Below are 12703 nucleotides of genomic sequence, written 5' to 3' on the forward strand. Positions count from 1 at the left end.
GCAAAATGGGCCAGGTGCGGTGGCTCATGCCTGTAATCCCAGCACTTTGGGAGGCCAAGGCAGGCAGACCACTGAAGGTCAGGAGTTCAAGACCAGCCTGGCCAACATGATGAAACCCCGTCTTTACCAAAAATACAACAATTAGCTGGTCGTGGTGGTACACACCTGTAATCTCAGCTACTCAGGAGGCTGAGGCAGGAGAACTGCTTGAACCTGGAATACAGAGATTCCAGTGAGCCAAGATTGTGCCACCACACTCCAGCCTGGGTGATAGAGTGAGACTTTGTCTCAGAAAAAAGATGTGCAAAACGTGTAGCATAGAGACTGGAAAGGCAGATGCATTATTTCTGAAGCTCTCTGGATCCCAACCAAAAAACACCCAGACAACTAGATAGGAAAATAAAACTCCATGGAAAACATTTACAAACGAAACAAGGTATGGTTGTCTGCAGTTCAGGCCCACCTGCATGACTTTGGCATCTGTGCAGGAAAAAACAGTGGCAGAACCCCAAAATAATCAACAGGTATCCCCAGAAAGTATACTAGGTGCTTTGGGGGAACAGCAGCTGAAACTGGGAGGCGTTTTGCTCACTCCAGGGGCCAGAGTTTGCACACAGCCAGTGGGAGGGAGGAAGGGGCTGGCGCAGGCTTGCTCTTGGGAGCTTTTGAAACTTAGCCACCACAGCTCTCCCTAGGTCAGAGTCTCACACGAGGGAGAGACTGCTGGAAATGGAACAGAAATTGTGTAGGAAAGAGACCATAGAGACTGTGGGAAGAGAAGGTCCGGGTAAATGTGGAAGAATGTCAGGAGGTGAGCTCTGCAAAGTCAGGAAGATAACTGTGAATGATACTCTTTCTCAAATTCCAGGAAAACTAGTTTCCTTTAAGGATGATCAACCCAAAAGCATCAAGGTCAAATTCCATGGATGAGTTTCTCTAACAAAGTACCATAGACTGGGTGGCTTAAAATAATAGAAATGTATTATTTCATGGCTCTGGAGGCCAGAAGTCCAAAATCAAGGTGTCAGCAGGGCTGCACTTCCTCCGAAACCTCTAGGGGAATGCCTCTTCTGTAGGGGAATGCTCCTTCTGTAGAGCGTGCTCCTTCTGTAGGGGAGTGCTCCTTCTATAGGGGAGTGCTCCTTCTGTAGGGGGGTGCTCCTTCTGTAGAGTGTGCTCCTGTAGGGGAATGCCTCTTCTGTAGGGGAGTGCTCCTTCTGTAGAGCGTGCTCCTTCTGTAGGGGAGTGCTCCTTCTATAGGGGAGTGCTCCTTCTGTAGGGGGGTGCTCCTTCTGTAGAGTGTGCTCCTGTAGGGGAATGCCTCTTCTGTAGGGGAGTGCTCCTTCTGTAGAGCGTGCTCCTTCTGTAGGGGAGTGCTCCTTCTATAGGGGAGTGCTCCTTCTGTAGGGGGGTGCCCCTTCTGTAGAGCGTGCTCCTTCTGTAGGGGAGTGCTCCTTCTATAGGGGAGTGCTCCTTCTGTAGGGGGGTGCCCCTTCTGTAGAGCGTGCTCCTGTAGGGGAATGCCTCTTCTGTAGGGGAGTGCTCCTTCTATAGGGGAGTGCTCCTTCTGTAGGGGGGTGCTCCTTCTGTAGAGCGTGCTCCTTCTGTAGGGGAATGCCTCTTCTGTAGGGGAGTGCTTCTTCTGTAGGGGAATGCTCTTTCTGTAGGGGAATGCTCCTTCTGTAGGGGAGTGCTCCTTCTGTAGTGGAGTGCTCCTTCTGTAAGGCGTGCTCCTTCTGTAGGGGAATGCTCCTAATGTAGGGGAGTGCTCCTTCTGTAGTGGAGTGCCTCTTCTGTAAGGGAATGCTCCTTCTGTAGGGGAGTGCTCCTTCTGTAGGGGAATGCCTCTTCTGTAGGGGAATGCTCCTTCTGTAGGGGAGTGCTCCTTCTGTAGGGGAATGCTCCTTCTGTAGGGTGTGCTCCTTCTGTAGGGGAGTGCTCCTTCTGTAGGGGAATGCCTCTTCTGTAGGGGAATGCTCCTTCTGTAGGGGAATGCTCCTAATGTAGGGGAGTGCTCCTTCTGTAGGGGAATGCCTCTTCTGTAGGGGAATGCTCCTTCTGTAGGGGAGTGCTCCTTCTGTAGGGGAATGCTCCTTCTGTAGGGCGTGCTCCTTCTGTAGGGGAGTGCTCCTTCTGTAGGGGAATGCCTCTTCTGTAGGGGAATGCTCCTTCTGTAGGGGAATGCTCCTAATGTAGGGGAGTGCTCCTTCTGTAGGGGAGTGCTCCTAATGTAGGGGAGTGCTCCTTCTGTAGGGGAGTGCTCCTTCTGTAGGGGAATGCTCCTAATGTAGGGGAGTGCTCCTTCTGTAGGGCATGCTCCTTCTGTAGGGCATGCTCCTTCTGTAGGGGAGTGCTCCTTCTGTAGGGGAATGCTCCTTCTGTAAGGGAATGCCTCTTCTGTAGGAGAATGCTCCTTCTGTAGGGCATGCTCCTTCTGTAGGGGAATGCCTCTTCTGTAGGGGAATGCTCCTTCTGTAGGGGAGTGCTCCTTCTGTAGGGCATGCTCCTTCTGTAGGGCATGCTCCTTCTGTAGGGGAGTGCTCCTTCTGTAGGGGAATGCTCCTTCTGTAAGGGAATGCCTCTTCTGTGGGAGAATGCTCCTTCTGTAGGAGCATGACTTGTCCCAGCTCCTGGTGGTTTGTTGGTGATCATTGGTGTTCCTTGGCTCACAGCTACATCGCTGCAATCTCTGCCTTTGTCATCACATGATCTTGTGTGTCTGTCGTCACATAGCCCTCTTCTTATAAGGATAACAGTCATCTTGGATCAGGGCCCACCCTACTCCAGTGTGACCTCATCTTAACTAATTATATCTGCAGTGACCGTAGTTTCCAATAACGTCACATTCTGAGGTGCTGGGGATGGAACTTTGCCATCTTTCTTGGAAGGATGTAATGCAAACCATGACACCCATACAAAGTGTTAGGGGCTGAATTGTGTCCCCCCCCCCCAAATTCATATGTTGAATTCCTAATCCCTAATACTTCTAAAGTCCCTATCTCCAAATGCAGTCACATTCAACGAGGTAATTAAGGTAAAAGTGAGATCATATGAATGGGCCCTAATCCAATACAAGAGGAGTTCTTATAAGAAGAGATTAGGGGCCAGGTGTGGTGGCTCACGCCTGTAATCCCAGCACTTTGGGAGGCCAAGGTGGGCAGATCACAAGGTCAAGAGTTCGAGACCAGCCTGGTCCACATGGTGAAACCACACGTCTACTAAGAATACAAAAATTAGCCGGGTGTGGTGTCATGTGCCTGTAATCTCAGCTACTTGGGAGGCTGAGGCAGGAGAATCGCTTGAATCCAGGAGGCGGAGGTTGCAGTGAGCCGAGATCATGCCACTGTACTCCAGCCTGGGCGACAGGGCAAGACTCTGTCTCAAAAAAAAAGAAGAAGAAGAGATTAGGAAACAGACATGCACAGAGGGAAGACCATGTGAGGAGGACACAGGGAGAAGTCAGACTTCTACAAGCCAAAGAGAGAGGCCTCAGAAAGAACCAAACCTGCCAACACCTTGATCTTGGACTTTCAGCCTCCAGAACCATGAGACAATCCATTTCTGTTGGTTAGGCCACCCAGTCTGTTGTATAGCAAACAAATGCACAGCTATTATAAGCAAAAAAGAGAATAAGAGACAGAATGATATCCCTCTGGGTAATGAAAGCACACCAGAAAGACGTGCCCAGACTAAATGAAAATTCTAGTATTCTATCTTGAAAGAAACCAAAAGTGTTAAGAAAATAAAAACATAGAAGAAAAATGGGGCCGGGTGCCCTGTAATCCCAGCATTTTGGGAGGCTGAGGCAGGTGGATCACCTGAGGTCAGGAGTTCGAGACCACCCTGGCCAACATGGTGAAACCCCATCTCTACTAAAAATACAAAAATTAGCCAGGCATGGTGGCAGGTGCCTGTAATCCCAGCTACTCAGGAGGCTGAGGCAGGAGAATCACTTGAACCAGGGAGGCAGAAGTTGCAGTGAGCCAAGATTGTGCCATTGCCCTCTGGCCTGGGTGACAGAGCGAGACTCTGTCTCAAAAGAAAAAAAAAAAAAAAAGAAAAAGAAAAAAAGAAAGAAAGGAAGGAAAATAGAAAAATCGAGTCAGAATTAGAAGAAAACTGAGAAATGAAGTAATAGACCAAAGAAACAAAAAGTTAAAAATTTCAGATGTAAATACTAAACTAGATGGAACACAAAAGTGAATACACAGATAAATAGAAGTTGAAAAGAACAACAAGTTTTAAAAATCAAGAAAGAAATAACAAGAGATGAAAGGCTTGAAGAAAAAGTGACAAATATTCAAAATCTGTAAGAAGATCTGACATTTAGATAATAGGACTCCCTGCAGAAGAAGCCGAATACATGGGGGAAAGTACTATACATGATCTCAAGAAAACTTCCCATAAATTAAAAAAGAGATTTGAAATTCCACATTGAAATAACACATAGCGTACCTGAGAATATCAACAAGAACAACCAACACCAAGACACATAACACATTCTTGTGAAATTATTGTACTTTAAAGAAAAGGAGGAAGGCCGGGTGTGGTGGCTCATACCTGTAATCACAGCACTTTAGGGGCCAAGGTGGCGGATCACAAGGTCAGGATTTCAAGATCAGCTTGACCAACATGGTGAAACCCTGTATCTACTAAAAATACAAAAAATTAGCATGGTGGTGCACGTCTGTAATCTCAGCTGCTCAGGAGGCTGAGGCAGGAGAATCGCTTAAACTTGGGAGGTGGAGGTTGCAGGGAGGCGAGATCATGCCACTGCATTCCAGCCTGGGCAACAAGAGTCTCAAAAAAAAAAAAAAAAAAAGAAAAGGAGGGAAAAATAAACTGTGAACATTTAAACAAAAACAGTAAGTGATTTATAAAGGAAAAAAATGTTCTCATCAGACTCTTTGACAGCAACACTTTATGCTAAAAGAAAATAAATAACATATTAAGGACACTCAAGAAAAGTTAAGCCCAGAATTTTATACCTAGCAAAACTGACTTTCATGTACAAAAAGCACAAACTATTATGACCATGCAAGCATTAAACATTCAGTTACTTCTAAAACTACAACTAAATGAGTGTTATAAGGAAAAGAGTATAGTATGAATTACTGGATAGCTCAGACAATGTAGACATAGCACATTTATTTTTAAACTCTGAGCCGAATAGGGAGAGCATATCAAAAATTATTTTCAGTAATTATGTTAGTCATGGTAACTTTAGAATTGTTATCCTGAGGCTACTGTGTAGGTAATGTGGGATAATGATGGGATAATGCATGTCCTTGAGGACCAGGATTCTGATATGGAAGAAAGAATATGCCTTTGTAATACAGAAGAGATTAATTAAAAAACCATATGGTCCTTCTTTTGAATTGGATATCAGTATGAACTCTTGGTGTATATTAGTTTTTAAATGTTCACTGAAGAGGCCTACAAACAATGACCAACCCCCTAGCACTGAGCCTCTCTAGTATCCAGACTGGTCTTGATATCAGCCATTTCTCACTAAAAAACAAAAACAGGCCAGGCGCGGTGGCTCACACCTGTAATCCCAGCACTATGGGAGGCCAAGGCAGGCAGATCACAATGTCAGGAGTTCGAGACTAGCCTGACCAACATGATGAAACCCCATCTCTACTAAAAATACAAAAATTAGCTGGTCGTGGTGGTGCCCGCCTGTAATCCCAGCTACTCAGGAGGCTGAGGCAGGAGAATCACTTGAACCCGGGAGGTGGAGGTTGCAGTGAGCCGATATCGCACCACAGCACTCCAGCCTGGGTGACAGAGCGAGACTCATCTCAAAAAATATATAAAAATAAAAATAAATGAAAAACAAAAACAGAAATACAAATCCAGGATTTCTTGGAGAAATGGTTGATTCCAGGTCTTGGGCAGTAAAAGTGTAAAATGAGGCTGGATCATCTTGTCACATCAGATAGCAAGAAAGCTGTGAAAGACGACAAGGGCTGGGCCAAAAGGACCCAGGAGCCAACTTCATTTTCCCTCTGGCAAGAGATGGGAAAATTTGAGTTTCAACAAAGGATAAAAATCGCAGAGGATCAAACCTCATCGGAGTGGCTTCAATCATGGGTTCATACTGATTTTTTTTTCCCCAAAAATCCTTTGGAGGATGATAGAACACTAGTTAGCTTATTATCCTGAAAATTAGAAAATTCAAGGAAAGAACCAAGTATTGATCTGCTATTTCCTGGTAATTAAATCACAAGAGCACATGAAGGGAAGCATCTGTTTACAGGAGTAGTCCAGCTAATAAATGGAAATGAAGTGGTAGAACCAGATTATCGGCATTTTGCAATCCTTGATGAATCAGTGGGCATAGGCCTTGAGCATCAGTAGATGCTGTCCTCACAGAGACAGCCAGTCACTGTGTGGCTCTCACTGAAGACACACTACCACCTACCATCTTGCCAAAGGGACCGGGCCTGCATGGGATCAGGCCTCTGGATCCGGCTGCCAATGTCCAAGAAATCCAGTGGACAGAGGACCACGCTGAACTGCACCGTGAGGATGCAATCAGCAAAGTCCAGCCTGTAGGAAACACAACAGCTCAAATTCTTCAGGTTCTTTAATAGATAAGCTGTATGGAAAATAAAGGAGGCCGGGCACGTTGGCTCACACCTGTAATCCCAACACTTTGGGAGGCCAAGGTGGGTGGGTCACCTGAGGTCAGGAGTTCAAGACCAGCCCGACCAACGTGGTGAAGCCCCATCTCTACTAAATACAAAAAATTAGCCAGGCATGATGGTGCGTGCCTGTAATCCCAGCTACTTGGGAGGCTGAGGCAGGAGAATTGCTTGAACCCAGGAGGCGGAGGTTGCAGTGAGCTGAGATTGCGCCATTGTACTCCAGCCTGGGTGACGAGCAAAACTCCGTCTCAAATAAATAAATAAATAGAAAAGAAAATAAAGGAACAGAGAAGAAACCTGTAGCTTAAAATGGACTTAAAAGGCAGAGCAAAAACTTGTTGATGGACAAGTCTGAATGATTGTGTCTAGAGACGCACACTGATGTGAGAAAACTATAAAGAAACCCAAGTAGGCCGGGTGCGGTGGCTCAGGCCTGTAATCCCAGCACTTTGGGAGGCCGAGGTGGGCGGATCACAAGGTCAGAAGTTCAAGACCAGCCTGACCAACATGGTAAAACCCTGTCTCTACTAAAAAAAAAATACAAAAAAATTAGCCGGGCATGGTGGCACGTGCCTGTAGTCCCAGCTACTCAGGATGCTGAGGCAGGAGAATCGCTTGAACCTGGGAGGCGGAGGTTGCAGTGAGCTGAGACTGTGCCACTGCACTCCAGTCTGGGCGACAGAGCGAGACTCTGTCTCAAAAAAAAAAAAAAAAACACCCAAGTAGAGGACTGCCGTGGGACTCAGGCTAGGGGTCACTGTTGGGTTGCAGGAGGGGTTGAGTTCTGTCTGGCAGTTGCGGGGCCTTTGGTGGCTGGCCAAGTTCTCTTTCTTGACCTGGGTGGTGATTATAAAGGCGTTTGCCTTATAATAACTCGTTAAACTATAGTTTCATTTTGTGTAATTTTTGTCCGTGTTTTATTTTATGATCAAGAGGTTGTAAAAATCTGTCTAGCACAGTACCTGGAAGCCAGACCTCTGAGAGACTGTAGCCTCTTCTCCTGCCTCCCCATCACCTGGTGATGTGGAATTGACTGTCCTGTGCCGGGCACCGAGCTTGGCGCTTTCTACCTGCTCCTTCGTTTATTACCCTGCTGCCCAGCCTCACTGTGGGCTCTGAGAAGGCGGGACCATGTGTCCCTTGTTCACTTTGCTGTCCCTAGCAGCTGGCGCCTGGCACTCAAAACATATTTGTTGGGCAAGTGAACCTGTGACTCTATTTTGCCATTGTAGCTATTGATGCTCAATTCGTGCAGTTGACAAATTTCCAAGCTGTGCTTATCCGCCAGGGCACATGGAAGCTGGAGGGTGTTGCTGGCATTTAGGTCCCGGTCCAGTTTGCAGGAAGGGCCATGAAGCCTCCCCACAGAGCAGCCAGGCTGCAGAGACCATTGTCGTTCTCTGATGGAGCTGTCTCTGGGACAGATGCCCCTGCCCTGGCCACCTACTCTTCCTCCCTAGACCTCGGCCCCTGTGGGAGCTGCTGTCCCAGCTTCCCCGTCAGCCTCGTGTGCTGTGGTTCCCCTCAGGCTCCAGCAGGAGAAGACAGACACGGTCCGCTGCATCAAGTCCTGCCGCCCCAACGATGTCACATGCGTGTTCGACCCCGTGCACACCATCTCCCACACCGTCATCTCGCTGCCTACCTTCCGCGAGTTCACCCGCCCTGAAGGTGAGTGGAATGGGTGTGGGGGTCCCAGGGCCCCCTAGGGCCTCCCTCGGCTTCAGCTGAGGGCTTGGCCTACAGGAGTCGCTCCTTGTAAGATGTGGCCCGGGCTTTGAATTGCAGAACTTTCTTTTTTTTTTTGAGACTGAGTCTCGCTCTGTCGCCCAGGCTGGAGTGCAGTGGCGCGATCTCGGCTCACTGCAAGCTCCGCCTCCCGGGTTCACGCCATTCTCCTGCCTAAGCCTTAGGAGTAGCTGGGACTACAGGCGCCCGCCACCACGCCTGGCTAATCTTTTTGTATTTTTAGTAGAGACGGGGTTTCACCGTGTTCACCAGGATGGTCTCAATCTCCTGACCTCATGATCCACCTGCCTCAGCCTCCCAAAGTGCTGGGATTACAGGCATGAGCCACCGCGCCCAGCAACTTGAAATACAGAACTTTCTTTGTGTCTGTGTCCCCCCCCACACCCACCTGGCACAGCAGCATTTGGCCCATTCTCAGCTTTCCGTTCAGGTGGTCTTTTCTTATGGGTAACGGTTGTTCTGCAGAGAGCCATTAAGCGCTGATTCTGTGACCAGCACTGGAGAATCAGGGAGGGCCTCCAGGAGGAAGTGATGGCCAGGTTGGGTCCTGAGTGGTGAGGTATTTGAGTGAAAGGGGGAGAAGGGGAGAGGAGGGTGCCCAGTGGAGCAGGGCACGGCCAGAAGGGTCTGGAGGTATGGGGGGGGCGGTGTGGGCGTTTGAGAAACTGAGCCAAGGTTTTCTGCTGGAGCGGTAGAGGCTTGGCAAGAGGTAGGCTGGAAGGATAAACAGGAGGCTAAAACTGGAGTTGGGCCTTCAACCCCCAGGCTTTGGGGGAACCATCGGAAGGTTGCAGTGGAGGAGGTTTGCATATAGAAACATCATCCTGTTGATCCAGGGCCAGGTGAACTGGAGGGGCCAGACGGGGAGCAGGAAGCTCAGGTGTAACCCACTCAGTGCTCCCACACCCCAGCCTGGCTCTCTAGGAAGCTCCTGGCATGCAGTGTAGTCATGTTGTGTAACCTGCCATCACTGCACCGTTTCTCTGGAGCAGGGCCTGGGCTGCGTGCTCCCAAGCCTGGCAGAGGGCTATGGATGGAGCATTGTCCTGTTCACCTCGCTTCCTGGCTGTGCTGTCTGTGTGCCCGGTCCCCAACCACCCCCGCCCTCTAGGGAGTCCCTATCCCTGGCCTGCGGAGAAGCATGCCATGATGAGTTCATTCAGCAGCCGTGGACGGAGCCCCTCTGTGTCAGGCTCTAGGGACATGGTGATAAGAAGGGGTCCTCCCACCCTCTCAGGGGAGGCATGCAACGGAGCCAGCCGCGAGGACACCAGTGTTTACACCATGACACAACCATGCGGGGGGGTGGGGGTGGGGGGAGGAGAGGCTTCCCCAGCACGTGGTTGCCCAAGGAGCCGTCCCCAGTCCCAGTCCCCCTAGGCTTGCTCCTCCCGAAAAGGAATAGTGCTGAATCGTCACAGGGTGGCACAGACTTGGGTCAGAGAAAATAACTAACTGGTATTTGCCTTTTGCAAAATGATGGGGTTTCACCAAACCACATACAAATCCTTCCCAAATCCCCAGTGGCTGGTTTTGTGGCCTCTCCGGCCAGCCCCGATCTGAGTGTTGGTTATCGCAGGGAGCCGAGTGCCGTTGGGACACCTGTTAGCATCTTGGGCCCAGGAAATCCACACCCTGACCTTAAGTGCTGAAATGACTTTTAGTGGGTCTCCGCCGGCTTCCTTCCTCACCTTACAGGTGAGGAAACTGAGGCCCACAGAGAGGACTCCCCCAAGACAGCCCAGAGCTGGGGCTGCCCTGCTTCACTGTCTGATCTGGGAGATGGACACACCCCCCAGAGAACCCAGGCCACCGCTCAGGGTGGCCCCCCTGACCTGCGGCACTATAGATGGGAGAGGAGCCCACCCCTCTGGCCTTTCTGCTCTCTCCCTCTGTCCCCTCACTCTGGTCCCCACCTTCATGAATATGCACAGTGACTGATGACTTCTCACCAGCCCTTCCTCTGATTAGCTCTGTGTCCCTGAGGAAGATCCAAAATCTCTCCTGACTTCAGTTTCCCCTGCTATAAAACAGGGATGGGCTATGATATAGGAAGGTCCAGACCCCTCCACCCTCCCCACACAGGGGATCTCTGGCTTCACTGATGTTGTCTCATGAAAGGGCCCTGGGTTAGGTCTTCATTCCCCAAGGGTGAGTTCGTGGGGACGAGGCTGGGACTGGGGCTGGGGCCAGGCTGTGCTGAGCCCTTCTCCATGCTGTGCCTCTGCAGAGATCATCTTCCTCCGGGCCATCACGCCACCGCATCCTGCCAGCCAGGCTAACATCATCTTCGACATCACGGAAGGGAACCTGCGGGACTCTTTTGACATCATCAAACGTTACATGGACGGCATGACCGTGGGTGAGTGGCTGGGAATATCAGCTCTATGCAGGCACCCCTCCCCCTCCCCCCCCCAAACCCTCTCTGGCCCAGCCCAACTCCCATCTGAGTCCCCTCCCCAAATCCAAGCCCACCCAACCTTCAGGGCCCAGCGCCGAGGCCACCACAGCTCCCAATCGGTCTCGGCCGGAGGAACAGCCAGAGTGGGGGATCCTGCCTGGGGTCCGACCCTAGCTGTGCCACCCACTCTCTGGGTGACCCCTCTGGGTCTCGGTCTCCCTGCCTATAACATGGGTGGGTTCCAGAGAGCGCTGCGCCTCACAACCATGAATTTCAAATGATACCACCCAAGTAAAGTGCTTGTCCTGGGGGCTGGCACAGTCCCGCGGTCGGTGGGAGCTAAGGGGATTGTTATTCTTGGGGTGCAATGGGAGGGATAGCAAAGTAGGAATCAGAGGGCCTGAGCTCTGGTCTCTCAGCCTTGGAACTAGCTGGATTCGCCATGTGGCCTTGAGCAGTAGTCGTCCCCTCCCCACGCATCAGTTGGTAAGAGGACCAAGACCACTCTGTGTGCACAGCCCATCTGAATGGGGAGCTCACTGCTCTTTCTCCCTGGAGATCCGGTGTTTGGGGAGCGTGAAGGGAGGCTGGGGCATGAGGGGACTGTGGAAGTCCTGTTGGTGGGTGCAGGCTGGGGAAGATGTTTACAGGCGGGGGCAGGGCCCTCCCTGGCTAGGAACGGGCTTTAATGACAACCTACTCGTGTGAAAAAATATCCAGGCCCACTCCATTCCGCACGCTTGTTTCTGTCATTCACAGCCCCTCTCCTGAACTGTCACATTTTAAAAGATTTACAGTCATGGGAAATGAAAACGGTGGCATCTGCCATTTTGGACTCGGATTTATACTCTGAACACTTTCAAAGCAGCTGAGCAACGGACGGACAGTCCCTGACCTCCCCTGGGCCTCAGTTTCCCCATTGTGAACTGGGAGGAGTGGGCTTCCTAGTCCGTTAGGCGCTGGATTCCGGGAGGTCCTAACCAGAACCCACGAGCGTGCAGTGCGCACAGAGCAGAGCGTTTTGGAGCCTGGCCTCCAGGTGGCGCTGTTGGACCTTGGAAGCTCAGTCTTTGCGCCTCAAACCCGACGGTTGTTAAAACTGGCAGCTGGAGAAAGGGAATCGTTATTCCCGTCTTGCCAAAGAGCCATTTATAGCACCTTTACAAGCTTTTAAATGGGTTTGCATGTTGTAAACATGACTGAGTCACTGGGGGGCTCCCCACCCCAGCCTCCTCCTGCGCTAGCTGGCAGCAGGAATAATTAGTTAATTACAATTAATGGTGCATTAGCCCTCGCGTGATTCCAAGGGGAAGGCACATGGTTTGGTTGTCGGCAGTTGTGAAACTTGCTGCTTGCCCTTGAGTCACTCCCCACTCTGGGCCTCAGTTTCCCCCATTGTGAAATGAGAGTTTAGATGAAGACAGCCTTGAGGGTCCTTCAGGCCCCTGTGCAGGAGGGCAGGCAGGGAGGGGGTTGGGTCAGGGCTTTGTCCTGTCCTACTGGGTGGGTGGGGTATGCACCCTGACACTGGCCCACAGCCGCCCCCCGCCCCGAAGGGGCCAGCCCTGTGCTTGATGCTGGGCCTGCAGGTGTGGCTGGGACATGGCCCTCCGGTGATTTCTAGATCTTAGAACATGGGAGTTTGGAATCCTAGGACCTTCTAGTTCACTCACTCATTCTTTCCGTTTCTGAACCCTTCTTGAGCCCCTACCTGTGCCTGACCCTGGGCTGAGCCTTGCAGATACAGAGATGGATAAATGCCACGTAGCCCCTGAGGACTTTGCATCTCAGCAGCAGGGAGAAGCCACCCCGTATCAGATCATCAAAATATGATGCCGAAATAGGCATGCACAGAGACGGGCCTTGATGGCCTGTGGAGGCTGTCTCAGGGGAAGTCTCC

At 50.6% G+C, this 12703-nt stretch overlaps 1 protein-coding gene across 1 annotated transcript in view; it reads left to right on the plus strand.

Moving 5' to 3' along the window:
• The window catches only part of FBLN1 (fibulin 1), a 99243-nt gene that overhangs the window by 64722 nt on the left and 21818 nt on the right, over positions 1-12703 (plus strand). The window contains exons 15-16 of the mRNA XM_031005326.3: positions 8182-8324; positions 10633-10764. Of these exons, the coding sequence (XP_030861186.1) occupies positions 8182-8324; positions 10633-10764 (275 nt within the window). The remainder of the gene's footprint in view (positions 1-8181; positions 8325-10632; positions 10765-12703) is intronic.

Source organism: Gorilla gorilla, chromosome 23 (genome assembly GCF_029281585.2).
Source record: "Gorilla gorilla gorilla isolate KB3781 chromosome 23, NHGRI_mGorGor1-v2.1_pri, whole genome shotgun sequence".
Classification (NCBI taxonomy): domain Eukaryota; kingdom Metazoa; phylum Chordata; class Mammalia; order Primates; family Hominidae; genus Gorilla; species Gorilla gorilla.